A 16,587-nucleotide genomic window follows, 5' to 3' on the forward strand; every position below is an offset into this window, starting at 1 on the left:
ATTGTGTTTTGTTTGTTTCTTTTCCCCAAAAGTTGGAGAGAATAAATAGGGCCAGGGAGCAAGGATGGAGAAACGTGCTAAGTGCTGGTGGAAGTGGTGAAGTAAAGGTAGGCATTTGATATCAGTATGGTTACACTATTGCAGTGTTTTCTCCAGTTTCACCATGCTCTTTGAAATGTATATAATGGGCTTTTTTGGTGGGGAAAGGATTAACTTCATACCTAAAATTCTTCATCTATTATGAATTCTTAGTTTTCCTGCATGTACTTCATATATAACTTGTATTGATAACTAATATCTGACACAGTTAAAATTGCTTAAAAAGTTTGGTGTGGAGGCTATGATATACCTTTTTTTCCAGAAGAATCTTTTTTAAATCAAATAAAGTTTGTCACACCTCTGCCTTAAATCCTTCTGTTGCTTCATCTAGCCTTAAGGATTAAGTTTTCGTAAGATCCTTTTTACTCTGGACCCTGCCAGTCTTTCCAAGCTCATCTCCATCCCTTCCCTACCACACACTGTGTGCTCAAGTGAGGCTGAACTAAAGACCATATTTTGTAGTTTTCTTATTCTGTGTAGTCTGCCTGATTTCTGTCTTTGTACTGTGTTTCTTTTTACTTGATAGCATGCCTCCCTGCCTCCTCACTCTTAGTCCAACATCCAACCATTTACCTAGGTAACAAATTACCTAGCTAGCTAGTTACCTAGGTATGTTAATTCAAACATTTCTTTTGGGTAGATCCATACTATATAACAAATGGCAAGTTACTTTTCTGAGACTTCTTCATTTAAAAATAAAGAAAAAATTCAAGAATAATGCCTGGAGTGTGATTAGCAAGGATTCATAGGTTAACTTCTTGTTTCTTTCTTTGTTGTGCTTATCTGAATCCTATTATTTCCTCTTTTGCTCTTGTAGCATTCTTTACATATCTATGATAGGCCAAATTCTAAGATGGCCCTCCAAATTTCTGATGCCTAGTGTAGATACCTTGTATTCCCTCCCCTTACGTGTGGGTGGAACCTGTGAATATTGTGGTGTTATAGCTCCATTGATTAGGTTATGTTACATGGTAAACGGTAATAGGATAGTCACTCCTGTGATTACCATTGACATTTGATGAGATTCCTTTATAGAAGACTAGAGAGGAGAAGAAAGTCTGAGAGACATGCTTCTGCTGGCCTGGAAAAAAAGCATTCACATGGCAGGGAAGTATAGGTGGCCTTTAGGAGTTGATAGTGGCCTCTGGCTAACAGCTAGCAAGAAAGTGGTGACCTTAGCTATTACAGCCACAAGGAAGCGAATTCTGCCAGGAACTAGTGAACTTGGAAGAGGATCCTGAGCTTCAGATGAGAATTGTCCTGGCTGACACCTTGATTGCTTCCTTGTGAGATCCTGAGCAGGGGACCCAGCTAACTAAGTCCAGACTCATGAGCCAGGGAAACAGTGAGATAATAAATGGGTATTGTCTGAAACTACTAAGTTTGTAGTGATTTGTTACACAGCAATGAAAAATGGATAAACTTTTTTTCCTCAGTATTATAATTTTAACATATGTTACCCAGTCAACTTTTAGTTAACGATGTTATTTAGGTGCCCAATAGAGTTATCAAATTGACTTGATTACCATTTTTACTTCTTTTCTCCAAAGGTTATGATTTGAATAAAAGTTTTATGTAGATATGTGTGTTCTGTCCTGGTTTTCTTGATTTTTCATATTACATATTAATAATTCAATAAGTTTTTCTAATTCTGTATTAATATATTACAGGTTGTAGTAATATAATTTTATCTTTAAAATTATACTTTACCATTTTTGTACTGCACTATCTACTTTACTCTGAAGTAGAACTTCTGAATGATAAGGAATGACTCCGAATTCAGCCCATTCTAAAATGACTAACTCTGTATCTTACCCAGTTGGAAAGCAAAACTTAACAGTTGAAGTGTGGGCCCTCACATTTTGTCAAGCATTTTATATCAAGTCCATGACTAGTGTTGAGAATTTGATTATTTTTTCTTTTCCTTTTGAATATATTTTCTGATATGCAATAAAATATCTTTTTTCCTGTGATGTTTAATATTTAATCCTAAAGTCCTATCAATGTTGTTTGATAACTGATTGAGACAGTTTTTCAACAGTATTAGATAGTATGTATTTAATAGGTTTCTGCTTTACTTTATAAATTTCTATGATGCTTTCATTAAGGATTAATAAAATTATTTCCCATGACTTAAAGCAAATTCTGTTAGTTTCTGTACTTATTTCCCATGGGGTTTGAAATATTTAACTTCTTAGGCTGTTTCATTTCTGTGCAGGTGATAAGGACCTGGAGGCTCAGTATTATGTCAGTCAACTTAAAGAGATCCCTTAAATAAAGATAAAACAGAAACTAAAGGATATATTTCAAAATTAATACTATTATTATAAACTGCTAAATAATAAGGCATTATTCACGGTATAATCAGTTGTCTTTGATTATTTACTATCTGTAAAATCTGGGACTTACTGCTTCCAGTAATGGATGATATGGATATCATCCATATCTGATTTATTTCTTATGAATGTGTTTTTTTTTTAATTAGGAAATGTTCCACATACATAATTACATCATATGGTAATCATAATGTGTAAGAGGCATATCAGTGGTTTGAAAATATATTGCAGGAAAAACACATTGGAATACTACTCAGCAATAAAAATGAATAGCCTGTTAATACACGCAACAACATGGATCAATCAAAAACATTATGCTGAGTTAAAGAAGCCAGACAGAAGAGTACATATTGTAGGATTTCATTTATATGAAATTATACAAAAGGCAGTCTAGTCTATAACAGAGAGCAGATCAGTGGTTGTTGGAATGAGGGGACATTGACTGCAAAGGAACAGAGATCATTTAGGGTGACAGATATGCTTTTTATTGTGGTAGTGGTTATACAAGTGTATATATTTGTCAAAACTCATTAACATATGCTTATAATTAGGGAAGAAGGTGATTTTTGAAAGACAATATTGCATCAGTATTCTAGTACAGTATTTTCAGCATTGTTTTCAATATAAACATCTTCAGAGATGTTAGCATACTTTTCATTTTTGCTAAAGAGAAACATTAGAAGACTCAAATTCAGGTCAAGGTGATATTAGCACTAGACTAAACACAGAGAGTAGCCAATCTCATAGGAGATGCAACTGCCTTTTATCAGAATTCTGATTCTGATTCTTGCCTTGGGATGCACTTTTGAAGATATGTGTGAGGACTGCTTTAATGGAGTTTCCTGCCTAATTAGTTATCTTCCTATTTCTGACAACTTTCATCTCTTGCTACTCAAACATCTTATCTGTAGTCATCTTAGGCTGGTTTTTAAAAAACTCATGCTTTCTTATAATGTATGCAACTTACCGTGTCAAAATGTTGACACAAATTTTATCTCATTGGGTACACTGAAATTTTTTGTTATTTGATTCCAGTAGTTTTCTTTGCATCATTTCTTTGCCAGATTTCTTCCTTAAGAAATTATCACTTAGAAGTTCTTCTTTTACTTTACTTGTCAGTGTTCTGACTTCTATTCTCATCACTTCACACACAAGAAAGGTTTTTATTTTTTTAACTTTTTTTTTTTTTTTCAATGCGAGAGAATGTGTACACTCACACTCACGCCTGAGCGGGGAAGGGTGAGAGGGAGAGAGAATCTTAACCTTAACCAGTGTGGGGCTCCATCCCATGACCCTGGGATCATGACCTGAGCTGAAATCAAGAGTCGGTCACTCAACTGACTGAGCGAGCCATCCAGGCGCCCCCAAAACAGGTTTTTATTTATTTAAAAAAAATATTTTTTTAATGTTTATTTTTGAGAGAGACAGAATGCGAGTGGGTCAGGGGCTGAGAGAGAGGGAGACACAGAATCTGAAGCAGGCTCCAGGCTCCGAGCTGTCAGCACAGAGCCCGATGTGGGGCTTGAACTCACGAGCCATCAGATCATGACCTGAGCTGAAGTCGGACGCTCAACTGACTGAGCCACCCAGGCACCCCCAAAATGGGTTTTTAAATGCTACCACTCAACTTCAGTCCTTTGAGTTTTATTTTCAGTATTGTTGACCTGTGCATTTCCTCTTGGTAGTGAAATTTTTTCACCATGACTTATGCAGCATTACACATTTACTTTTAACTCTTATCCTTGTCTGACATCTGTTTTCTGAGTTTTCCACATGCTTAAGTTCTTATGTCTCAGTGGTTGTGGCCTTATAAATCTGCCCTTACCCTGTGTTATTCCTGTAGAGAATCCACAAGTCCCTCCCCTTTTTCACTAATTGCCTTTCTTTGCTCCTAGGTTTGTGGCTTGGTGTCAGTGTAGTAAGCCTTCTGATTAGTTCCTCTACCTTCTTCTCTCTCCCATTCCTCTTTATCATGCACAATATGACTCACCTTCTTAAAAACAGTTTTCATATTCTACACCTGTCAGAAAATTTATAAACGCTTTCTGTTGTTGTTTATTATATGAACTCAAACACCCAGGCTTGATAGCAGTTAGAGATACCAGCCTCTTGTGACTGATGCCTGCCTTCTAATCCTATTTGTTTGCATACTTCCTTCCTCCTCCTGCTGTCAACACTCAAATATTATACATACATAGCTCATTTTTACTTTAGTACCCTGGTTCATATTGAATCATTTAATCTCTCTGTTGTATTGCTTTCAAGGCTGGATTGAACAGTATCTTTCTCCAGTGCCATTTTTTTTTTTTTTTGAGAAATTTTTACTTCTGATAAGCTTTTTCTGTTTTGTGAAAGTCAGTTTCAATACTTAACTACTTTAAAGTGTGCCTGCTACCATTCATTTACCACAGGCAGGACATCGTTTTCTAGTTTTGTGCTTTGTTTCCCAACGTGTTTATAAACTGATTAAGGATAGATAAAATGTTTTGACTAGTATGTTTCTAGACTATGTTTCAGTGGTGTTTATGTCTTTACTGTTTGTTGAGGGATTTGAGATCTATTAAATGCCATATGTAAATGTTTTTGTTAAGTATACTTTTGAGTGTTATAAAGGTAGGCTCTACCTTACATATGAGCTATACATATTTTAAACTTAATAGAATGGTACCATAAAATGTGTACTAGAAACTTGTTTCAAAACTAATTAAGACCAGACTTTTCAATATTTATGTAACTTTAATGGCTTTTTATATTTTTGTTTGTTAAATTATGCTTTATTCTTAGTAACAAGGGATGCTACTTTTTGATTGTCAATGGTTATAACACAGTAGGAAAACATTTTGCTTTAAGCTGTATGTTTATTAATATGTTCAAATTAGGTAATTGCTTTTTAAAAGTCAAGTGTTGAAATAATTTTTTTCTTTTGAAGGTAGTACAGATCTTTTGGGTCTTATGAGATAAACATGTGAGAGCTGTTTGTTTAATTCCTAGGCTCCCTTTTTTGGCAGTGGAGGGGCTGTGGCTCCATCACCTTTTTCTTCTAGAGGACAGTATGAACATTATCATGCTATTTTTGATCAAATGCAACAGCAAAGAGCAGAAGATAATCAAACTAAATGGAAAGGAGAAATATATGGCCGAAGACATCCAGAAAGGTATGGCTATGTTCTGCAGAAGTTGCTTATGCTTTGCTTCAGAGAAAATAATAAAAGTCATTGTGATGTGGAAAATTGTTGGGGTTTGGAGCCAAAGGCCAAGAAAGAATTCTTGAGAAGTCTTCGGTAAAAAGAGTTGGTTTTATTAAAGCACGGGAATAGGACCGCTGGGCAGAAAAAGCTCCCTTGGGATTGTGAGGAGAGATTGATTACATACCTGGAAGTTGGAGGAGGTAAAGGCAAGGGGAGGTTTCCAAAAGGATTTTCATACGTTAAGGAAGACTTATAGAATACTGAAGCGCTAGCTATTGTGAAGCTAAAGTTGTTTTCCCCTCTAGCAAAGCATTAACATTAATGGGGGGTGGGAGAGAGGGGAAAGTGGGTGATGGGCATTGAGGAGGGCACTTGTTGGCATGAGCACTGGGTGTTGTATGGAAACCAATTTGACAATAAATTTCATATAAAAAAAAGTCAGTTGGGAGTTCATGGAGGAATGTCCTACTCTGCCTGTCTCAAGTATTTGTCAGTGGGCTGCAGGTTATAAGGAAATTTAATTTTATCTATCATTTCCTTCTGCCTATGTTTCCCACACCAACTGTGCATGTTTATCTACAGAGGAATTTCACCTGGACTACATCTAGGATTTCCTAATGGGGCTATAGGTCATCACCATTTCCCAAATCCTGATGCTATTAGAAAATCTTTGAAAAGATTGAAGATTGTATCTAAACAAGCCAATACAAACAGGCTGAACTATGATGATCCATAAATTCATCCTCATGTGTAATTTTGTTTTATGTCATGTATAGCTTAGTACTTATACTTTTCAGATGTTTTCTGTATTGATTATACAGAATATGTCTTTGCCTTTTAGATGCAGTAATTTTCTTAGGTACAAATTTGGCCTTTGACTGCATGTGGCAAACATGCAGCTTTTTCATTTCAGCCTAATTTTTGTAGCTTATTTATATGTTATAGTCTGAGCATATGTAAAAGAACGTGATAACTTTGAGCCAACATATGGTTGTAATAATTTCACCCACTTGCTTTAAATAAATCTGAATATATTTAAACGGAATCACACTTTATGCAAAATTCCAAAGTATGCTTTTTTTGTCTTTTTTTCCCATATCACTTAGAATCCCACTTTTTTCTCTTTGTTGTTTGTGCTTGTTTTCTCTTTATATTCATCTCTGATTTATGGCTTTCTGTGATACTGTTCATCAGATTTTTCTTTTTCATCCATTGAATTAACTTAATGTGATAGCAGTCAGTAATTTTAATTTGCATGGTTCCTTTTGTCTTAAGAACGCACACATGTTTGTGGGGCATCTTGGTGGTTCACTCAGTTAAGCATCTGGCCCTTGGTTTCGGGTCAGGTCATGATCTCGCAGTTTGTGAGTTCACGCCCCATATTGGGCTCTGTGCTGGCAGCATGGAGCCTGTTTGGGATTCTCTCTCTCTCCCTCTCTCTCTGCTTTTCCCCTACACATGCTTATACACAAAGGATTTCTCTCTCTCTCTCTCTCTCTCTCTCTCTCTCTCTCTCTCTCTCCCCCAAAATAAATAAATAAAAAGATGCATATGTGTTTCCTTAGATATTCCCATTTCTTCTATAAAATGTCTGTTTAAAAAGGAGCAGATACTGGGGCACTTGGGTGGCATAGTCAGTTAAGCATCTGCTCTTAGGCTCGACTCAGGTCATGATCTCACGGTTTGTGAGCTCGAGCGCTGCATCAGGCTTTGTGCTAATGCTGTGGAGCCTGCTTGTGATTTTGTCTGTCCCTCTCTCTGCCCCTCCCCAGCTTGTGCTCGCTCTGTCTCTCAAAATAAATAAACTTTAAAAGATGTAAAAAAAAAAAAAAAAAAAAAAAAAAAAATAGAACATGTATATAAAAAAGAGCAGATACCATTTTGTGAAAATTTAGTTATATTGCCTTCTTCTTGTCATTTTAAGGAGAATCCTTTCGAATGTAATAAAAATCTTTATGATCCCCCCCAATTATAGAAGATGATTTAAATGTAGGTGAGCAGAGGTAAATAATTGAGGTGAGGCTCAGTCGGTTAAGCGTCCGACTTCGCCTCAGGTCATGATCTCGTGGTCTGTGAGTTCGAGCCCCGAATCAGGCTCTGTGCTGATGGCTCAGAGCCTGGAGCTTGCTTCAGATTCTGTGTCTCCCTCTCTCTCTGCCCCTCCCCCATTCATGCTCTGTCTCTCTCTCTGTCAAAAATAAATAAACATTAATAATTGAGGTGAATATAAATTAATTTTATGAATTATATACGCTAGCCTGAAGTATTAAGCTAATCGTAGATTCTGTTTTTGAGAGAGGAAGGCTACTTACTGACTCACAAATATGCATTTTTTTTTTTTTTATGAAATGAGAAAGCAAATTTTGTTCATGGCTTTTATCCTGTGGTGTTATTTATCTTTATAGTATAAAATTTGGCTTTATTTAGTTTTATATTAATCAAATCTAAAATAAATATGTATAGTATGATGTAGAAAATGTTGGGATTCTGAGCTGATGGCTAAGAAAGAATTCTTGAGACATCTTCAGTGTAAAAAGGTGGTTTTATTAAAATATGGAAATAGGACCTGTGAGCAGAAAGATCTGCACTGGGGTTGTGACAAGTGGGATTAGGAATAGTGTAAATCTAAGGTATTTTGGAAACAAGGTGTCTAGGACCTTGAGAGGGGTAGCTGATGTTAGGAAAAGGTCATTTATTACTGTTTAATAAAAACTCAGTCATGAGACCTTTCAGATTTATATCAGGGGGCCATAAGCTTCGAGTATGATTGCCAACATATATGTTGGGAGGGTGGTTGAGATAAAAAGTTTCCAAAGGAATTTTTATATGTTAAAGTAGACTTACAGGATCCTGGAGGTCAGGATAATGTTAAGCTAAGATTGCCTTTCACCCTTAGCAAAGTGTCATCATCAAGGCAGCTGAGTTCCTAGAGGAATGTTACTCTGCCTGTTTCAAGGACTTGTCAATGGACTATAAGCTGTAAGGAAATTTAATTTTTCATTTGCCTTTGTTTCCCACATGATAGTATAAAGAAAATAGAGAAAACTATGTTATGTTTCTTCACACTGTTCATCTTCCACAATGTTTCTTGATTCTGCACACTTGGAATGACAAACTGCACTATGTTGGGCCATTTGCATCAAATTCCTATTATAACCTTGAAATGTTTGCATATATTTGAGTTTCAAATTGTCTTAAATGGCTCTGTTTCTCAGTTGCCTTTTCCAATATGCCACATCTTCCATTCAATCTTTGTTTTGCATTAGATATATTGTCACTATTTTAATTTTCAGTTTTTAAATCATTTGTGGTTATAAGATCATTTTTATTTCATTTGTGTCAACTCTGTTGGCTTAGTGGTATTCAGATATATAGTATGCATTTTCTTATGTTGCATGAATTTATTGTTATTGATGGTAGGTATTATTGAACTCTTATTGTATATCAAGTTGTATTTATTCATTACAGCAACCCTATGGATTAGTTATTATTCTTTTAGTAAAAATGAAGAAATTAGAATTTATAGAGATTTAAAACTTATGCATGGTCAGGCATCTAGTAAGTGGTAGAGTTCGGATTTAAACTAAATCCATCTGACTGTAGAATTCTTCTTAAACACTCTGTTATGAAGATACTACTCAAGATACTACTAGTGAATAAGGTAAAAAGTTATTGCTTTGGTTGGTTATAAAATTTTAAAATATTGGGTTAACATTAATGATGATGCCAAGGATTGCATGAAGTTTTATATATACTCAGTGAATTTATTTTGGTTTTGTTTGAGGATATGGAAAACAGAAGAATTGGCAGACAACCAAAGATCATCAAGTATCATATAATTTTCAAAAAACATAGTCTGTAAACTAGACCAGTTTTCTTTGTGTTGATCCCTGGCAAGGTTAAAAGTGATGCCTGCAAACGTCTTAGGAGGAAGTAGCAATCACTTGGACAAAGTATAAATTCACACAGAATATATTATGTCAAATTTTTTTGTTTTGTTTTGCTTTTTAGGATTATAGGCTAGAACTTTAGTTCTCAAACTGTGTGGTGAGGCAAACTGGAGCATCGTAGTGCCATGGATATTTTATAATTTTGAAGGGAAACACAACTACATCTGTTGGACAAAGCACAGACCACTACTCAAACAGTTTGGTAGTAATTAATTAGTAAATAGAACTACTAGGTATTTCTGTTGGTCTAGAAGCATTGTGAAAAAATTAGATACCTCGTAGAGTAGATAAACCAAAGCAATTTATTGTTGCCAGGGTGTCTCAATGTAGATAAGGTGAAGAAATATAAATAAAGATTGTTAGGTGGGTTAGTAACTGGTTAAAGAATTATATGCAGAGGCTGCTGGTCGGTATTTTCATGTCATCCAAATAAAAATATGTAGAAGCTTGTCCTCCTCAAACTAACCTTCATTTTTAAGGGGTGCATTAAAAAACATTTAAAGGATACAGTCATCACATTTCCAGAAGATGTAAAGTGGAAAGAAATAGTAAATATGTGGTATGATTGATCAGGAAACAAAATAATCTCAGTAGACCATAGCTACTATGAACCTGAATTAGATATAATTTAACAGGAATAAATTTGATGAACTTTTGAGTCTGAAAAATTATCTGACCAAAAAATTTATACCTAGAAAAAAAAATTTATACCTAGAAAAGGTTTATAAATAGCACACATTGAGAGAAATTGAGCTAATGACCCTTCCTTGGCCCCTGGATCAAATAATAGCCTTTAAATGGCCTACAAGGTCTCATAGAGGCCTGTATACTTATTATTTTTGTGCTCCCTCTTTCTGTACTTCTGGGAGTGGAGAAGTAAAAGACATGTGTTTTCTCATCCTTGTTCCTTTGCATCTCCTGCTCCCTCTGCCTAGCATGACTTTGCCTCTGCCCATTTTGCCAAAATAAAATAAAATAAAATAAAATAAAATAAAATAAAATAAAATAAAATAAAATAAAATAAAATAAAATAAAATGAAAATAAAGGACCTGCTTGAGGAATTCAACTACCTTTTAATTTTGCCAAGTTCATTTTATTTTTTTTTTTTTTTTTTTTTTTTTTAATTTTTTTTTTCAACGTTTATTTATTTTTGGGACAGAGAGAGACACAGAGCATGAACGGGGGAGGGGCAGAGAGAGAGGGAGACACAGAATCGGAAACAGGCTCCAGGCTCCGAGCCATCAGCCCAGAGCCTGACGCGGGGCTCGAACTCACGGAGTGCGAGATCGTGACCTGGCTGAAGTCGGACGCTTAACCGACTGCGCCACCCAGGCGCCCCTGCCAAGTTCATTTTAAAAAATTTATCAGCCCTAATTCCATCCTTTGATAAAAGAATGGACATTTTGATGTGAAAAATGTAGATTGATGCCATCTTAGAATATAGATTATCCTTTTGGATTAAATAAATTTGGATTTGTAGAAAATATGTAGTCATTTCTTTATATTGTTGACAACTATTAAAAATTGGTGATAGAATACCACTGCTCAGAGAATGAACACTCGCTAGTCACAACTGCTGTTCTGAGCCTGAATTAGTTGGTCCTTTGGGGTGCTCTCACATCTTGACATATGAGTCTGTATAGTAGAAATAGGCCTGTATGAAGAGGTCTCGAGGCTGAGTTGAGCATCTCCTCCCTTGGTCATTGTTTGGATGGTTGCAGGGGGAGCTTTTTGGGCATCCTTCATCTCTCTCACCATTACTTTTGCATCTAATACTATCATCTCAAGTTTTTTTTTTTTTTTTTTTTTGTACATATTAATGCAATTGGGTCTCAACAAAAACCTTGCCTTTGTCTCACAATAGGGTAGCTTTACAGCTCCCCCACCTTTTATTAGTGTGTTGATTTTACAGTTTAATACTGAGTTGTCCAATTTATTTCTTTCAATTTCAGATCCTGTAGAGGATATATTCACAATAGGTTAAATTAGGGGAAAAGAAGCAAGTTTAAACATGTTTCAAAGGTTTGCTTCTCTCTTGCAAACTCCTTGTAAATGAAAAAGAAAAATAATAGAAAAGCCTTCAAGCTGGTATAATTGTGCTATAAGAATTTATTTTTTCAACTTTTTTTTTTTTTTAATTTATTTTTGGGACAGAGAGAGACAGAGCATGAATGGGGGAGGGGCAGAGAGAGAGGGGGACACAGAATCGGAAACAGGCTCCAGGCTCTGAGCCATCAGCCCAGAGCCCGACGCAGGGCTCGAACTCACGGACCGCGAGATCGTGACCTGGCTGAAGTCGGACGCTTAACTGACTGCGCCACCCAGGCGCCCCTGTGCTATAAGAATTTAAATGCCCTTATTTTTGGGGACACCTGGGTGGCTCAGTTGGTTGAGTGGCTGGCTCTTGATTTCAGCTCAGGTCATGATCTTGCAGTTTGTGAGATCAAGGCTTGCATGGAACTAGGGATTCTCCCTTTCTTTCTCCCCTCCCCTGCTCATGTGCTCTCTCTTTCAAAATAAATAAACTTAAAAAAAACAAAGGCCCTTATCTTTTTTCTTTTTCTTTTTCTTTCTTTCTTCTTTTCTTGTCTTTGCCCTTATCTTTTATAGCTAGTCATCATTGGTAAGGAGAAGATTTAACTACTGTGTGTGTGATATTCTCCTAATTCCATGCTTACTAATACCCAGTGTCTCATATTTACATATATATCCTATTAAATGGATCAACAACTTTTACTCCTCCCTCATACTTAAGCTGTTGTCTTTGCCCCTCAATGTTTTGCTTTACTCAAAGGCATTTACTCCTTTTTTTCCTTGTTATCCTCAAGTCCCCCTTTAATACTGCTTCCTTTGCTTAGTTCAGAGCTGCTCACATATTTCCTGTTTTAAAAATACTAGAAGCTAACCATCTTGTCACATCCCTTTTATAGGATTCTTAACCAAACATTCATCCCTCTTTTCTCCCCTGTTTGCTCATGGGAAAAGGAAAGTCACAAGTGGCTTTTTTGTCTAGCCTTTCTGCTTGCCGAAGTGATACAGGTGTTTTGGAAAAACTGTGAAGTATAGCAGGGTTTTAGGAAGCAGGAATGGAAATCACTACTGCTGTCTACAGAGGCAGTTACTGTGAAGACTTTGATCTTTTTTTCTTGCACTTTTTCTTCATATATTTTTCCTTAGTCACTGGAGATCAAGTCATGTATACAAATTTGTATCTGGTGGGGTTTTTTTTTTAATCTAACATTTTTTACTATAACATTTTCCCATGCTGAAATCATTTGCAAGGGAATTTTTATGTCTGTAAGATTCCAGTGCCTGAATTACCATAATTTATCCATCTTTTGTAATTTTTCACTTTTTTGGAATATTTTTTGCCAAACTTTATGTTTCTCATTTCTATATAATAGAATCTTAGAAGGGCAGTTAGTGGGTTAAAGGAGTTGGTCAGTTATGTTCTTGGTAAAGATCCTAGAAATAAACATTAATACATTTATCAAATTTATTTAACTAAATGCATTTATTAACTAAATATTATTAAATTTCTGGCTGGAAAAACTACCAATTTATGTTCATTCTAACAGTATATGATAGTGTCCCTTCCAGTACCAGTAGCTTTTTAAGAGCTGAAGTGTTTTTTTGTTTTGTTTTTTAATGTTTATTTATTTATTTTATTTATTTATTTATTTTTTTAATTTATATATGAAATTTATTGTCAAATTGGTTTCCATACAACACCCAGTGCTCATCCCAAAAGGTGCCCTCCTCAGTACCCATCACCCACCCTCTCCTCCCTCCCACCCCCCATCAACCCTTAGTTTGTTCTCAGTTCTCAACAGTCTCTTATGCTTTGGCTCTCTCCCACTCTAACCTCTTTTTTTTTTTTTTTTTTTTGTTCCCCTCCCCCATGGGTTTCTCTTAAGTTTGTCAGGATCCACATAAGAGTGAAACCATATGGTATCTGTCTTTCTCTGTATGGCTTATTTCACTTAGCATCACACTCTCCAGTTCCATCCACGTTGCTACAAAAGGCCATATTTCATTTTTTCTCATTGCCACGTAGTACTCCATTGTGTATATAAACCACAATTTCTTTATCCATTCATCAGTTGATGGACATTTAGGCTCTTTCCATAATTTGGCTATTGTTGAGAGTGCTGCTATGAACATTGGGGTACAAGTGCCCCTATGCATCAGTACTCCTGTGTCCCTTGGATAAATTCCTAGCAGTGCTATTGCTGGGTCATAGGGTAGGTCTATTTTTAATTTTCTGAGGAACCTCCACACTGCTTTCCAGAGCGGCTGCACCAATTTGCATTCCCACCAACAGTGCAAGAGGGTTCCCGTTTCTCCACATCCTCTCCAGCATCTATAGTCTCCTGATTTGTTCATTTTGGCCACTCTGACTGGCGTGAGGTGATATCTGAGTGTGGTTTTGATTTGTATTTCCCTGATAAGGAGCGACGCTGAACATCTTTTCATGTGCCTGTTGGCCATCCGGATGTCTTCTTTAGAGAAGTGTCTATTCATGTTTTCTGCCCATTTCTTCACTGGGTTATTTGCTTTTCGGGTGTGGAGTTTGGTGAGCTCTTTATAGATTTTGGAGACTAGCCCTTTGTCCGATATGTCATTTGCAAATATCTTTTCCCATTCCGTTGGTTGCCTTTTAGTTTTGTTGGTTGTTTCCTTTGCTGTGCAGAAGCTTTTTATCTTCATAAGGTCCCAGTAATTCACTTTTGCTTTTAATTCCCTTGCCTTTGGGGATGTGTCGAGTAAGAGATTGCTACGGCTGAGGTCAGAGAGGTCTTTTCCTGCTTTCTCCTCTAAGGTTTTGATGGTTTCCTGTCTCACATTCAGGTCCTTTATCCATTTGGAGTTTATTTTTGTGAATGGTGTGAGAAAGTGGTCTAGTTTCAACCTTCTGCATGTTGCTGTCCAGTTCTCCCAGCACCATTTGTTGAAGAGACTGTCTTTTTTCCATTGGATGTTCTTTCCTGCTTTGTCAAAGATGAGTTGGCCGTACGTTTGTGGGTCTAGTTCCGGGGTTTCTATTCTATTCCATTGGTCTATGTGTCTGTTTTGGTGCCAATACCATGCTGTCTTGATGATGACAGCTTTGTAGTAGAGGCTAAAGTCTGGGATTGTGATGCCTCCTGCTTTGGTCTTCTTCTTCAAAATTACTTTGGCTATTCGGGGCCTTTTGTGGTTCCATATGAATTTTAGGATTGCTTGTTCTAGTTTCGAGAAGAATGCTGGTGCCATTTTGATTGGGATTGCATTGAATGTGTAGATAGCTTTGGGTAGTATTGACATTTTGACAATATTTATTCTTCCAATCCATGAGCAGGGAATGTCTTTCCATTTCTTTAAATCTTCTTCAATTACCTTCATAAGCTTTCTATAGTTTTCAGCATACAGATCCTTTACATCTTTGGTTAGATTGATTCCTAGGTATTTTATGCTTCTTGGTGCAATTGTGAATGGGATCAGTTTCTTTATTTGTCTTTCTGTTGCTTCATTGTTAGTGTATAAGAATGCAACTGATTTCTGTACATTGATTTTGTATCCTGCAACTTTGCTGAATTCATGTATCAGTTCTAGCAGACTTTTGGTGGAGTCTATCGGATTTTCCATGTATAATATCATGTCATCTGCAAAGAGCGAAAGCTTGACTTCATCTTTGCCAATTTTGACGCCTTTGATTTCCTTTTGTTGTCTGATTGCTGATGCTAGAACTTCCAGCACTATGTTAAACAACAGCGGTGACAGTGGGCATCCCTGTCGTGTTCCTGATCTCAGGGAAAAAGCTCTCAGTTTTTCCCCGTTGAGGATGATGTTAGCTGTGGGCTTTTCATAAATGGCTTTTATGATCTTTAAGTATGTTCCTTCTATCCCGACTTTCTCAAGAGTTTTTATTAAGAAAGGGTGCTGGATTTTGTCAAAGGCCTTTTCTGCATCGATTGACAGGATCATATGGTTTTTCTCTTTTTTTTTGTTAATGTGATGTATCACGTTGATTGATTTGCGAATGTTGAACCAGCCCTGCATCCCAGGAATGAATCCCACTTGATCATGGTGAATAATTCTTTTTATATGCCGTTGAATTCGATTTGCTAGTATCTTATTGAGAATTTTTGCATCCATATTCATCAGGGATATTGGCCGGTAGTTCTCTTTTTTTACTGGGTCTCTGTCTGGTTTAGGAATCAAAGTAATACTGGCTTCATAGAATGAGTCTGGGAGTTTTCCTTCCCTTTCTATTTCTTGGAATAGCTTGAGAAGGATAGGTATTATCTCTGCTTTAAACGTCTGGTAGAACTCCCCTGGGAAGCCATCTGGTCCTGGACTCTTATTTGTTGGGAGATTTTTGATAACCGATTCAATTTCTTCGCTGGTGATGGGTCTGTTCAAGCTTTCTATTTCCTCCTGATTGAGTTTTGGAAGAGTGTGGGTGTTCAGGAATTTGTCCATTTCTTCTAGGTTGTCCAATTTGTTGGCATATAATTTTTCATAGTATTCCCTGATAATTGTTTGTATCTCTGAGGGATTGGTTGTAATAATTCCATTTTCGTTCATGATTTTATCTATTTGGGTCATCTCCCTTTTCTTTTTGAGAAGCCTGGCTAGAGGTTTGTCAATTTTGTTTATTTTTTCAAAAAACCAACTCTTGGTTTCGTTGATCTGCTCTACAGTTTTTTTAGATTCTATATTGTTTATTTCTGCTCTGATCTTTATTATTTCTCTTCTTCTGCTGGGTTTAGGCTGCCTTTGCTGTTCTGCTTCTATTTCCTTTAGGTGTGCTGTTAGATTTTGTATTTGGGATTTTTCCTGTTTCTTGAGATAGGCCTGGATTGCAATGTATTTTCCTCTCAGGACTGCCTTTGCTGCGTCCCAAAGCGTTTGGATTGTTGTATTTTCATTTTCGTTTGTTTCCATATATTTTTTAATTTCTTCTCTAATTGCCTGGTTGACCCACTCATTCGTTAGTAGGGTGTTCTTTAACCTCCATGCTTTTGGAG

At 36.4% G+C, this 16,587-nt stretch overlaps 1 protein-coding gene across 9 annotated transcripts in view; it reads left to right on the top strand.

Moving 5' to 3' along the window:
* The window catches only part of NEK1 (NIMA related kinase 1), a 237,355-nt gene that overhangs the window by 70,396 nt on the left and 150,372 nt on the right, over positions 1–16,587 (top strand). For all 9 annotated transcript variants that reach the window (XM_086703869.1, XM_086703870.1, XM_086703872.1 and 6 more), the window contains 2 exons: positions 33–107; positions 5,427–5,590. In XM_086703869.1, the coding sequence (XP_086559995.1) occupies positions 33–107; positions 5,427–5,590 (239 nt within the window). The remainder of the gene's footprint in view (positions 1–32; positions 108–5,426; positions 5,591–16,587) is intronic.

Source organism: Puma concolor, chromosome B1 (genome assembly GCF_028749965.1).
Source record: "Puma concolor isolate L17-30 chromosome B1, mPumCon1.1.hap2, whole genome shotgun sequence".
In the NCBI taxonomy this organism is placed as follows: Eukaryota; Metazoa; Chordata; class Mammalia; order Carnivora; family Felidae; genus Puma; species Puma concolor.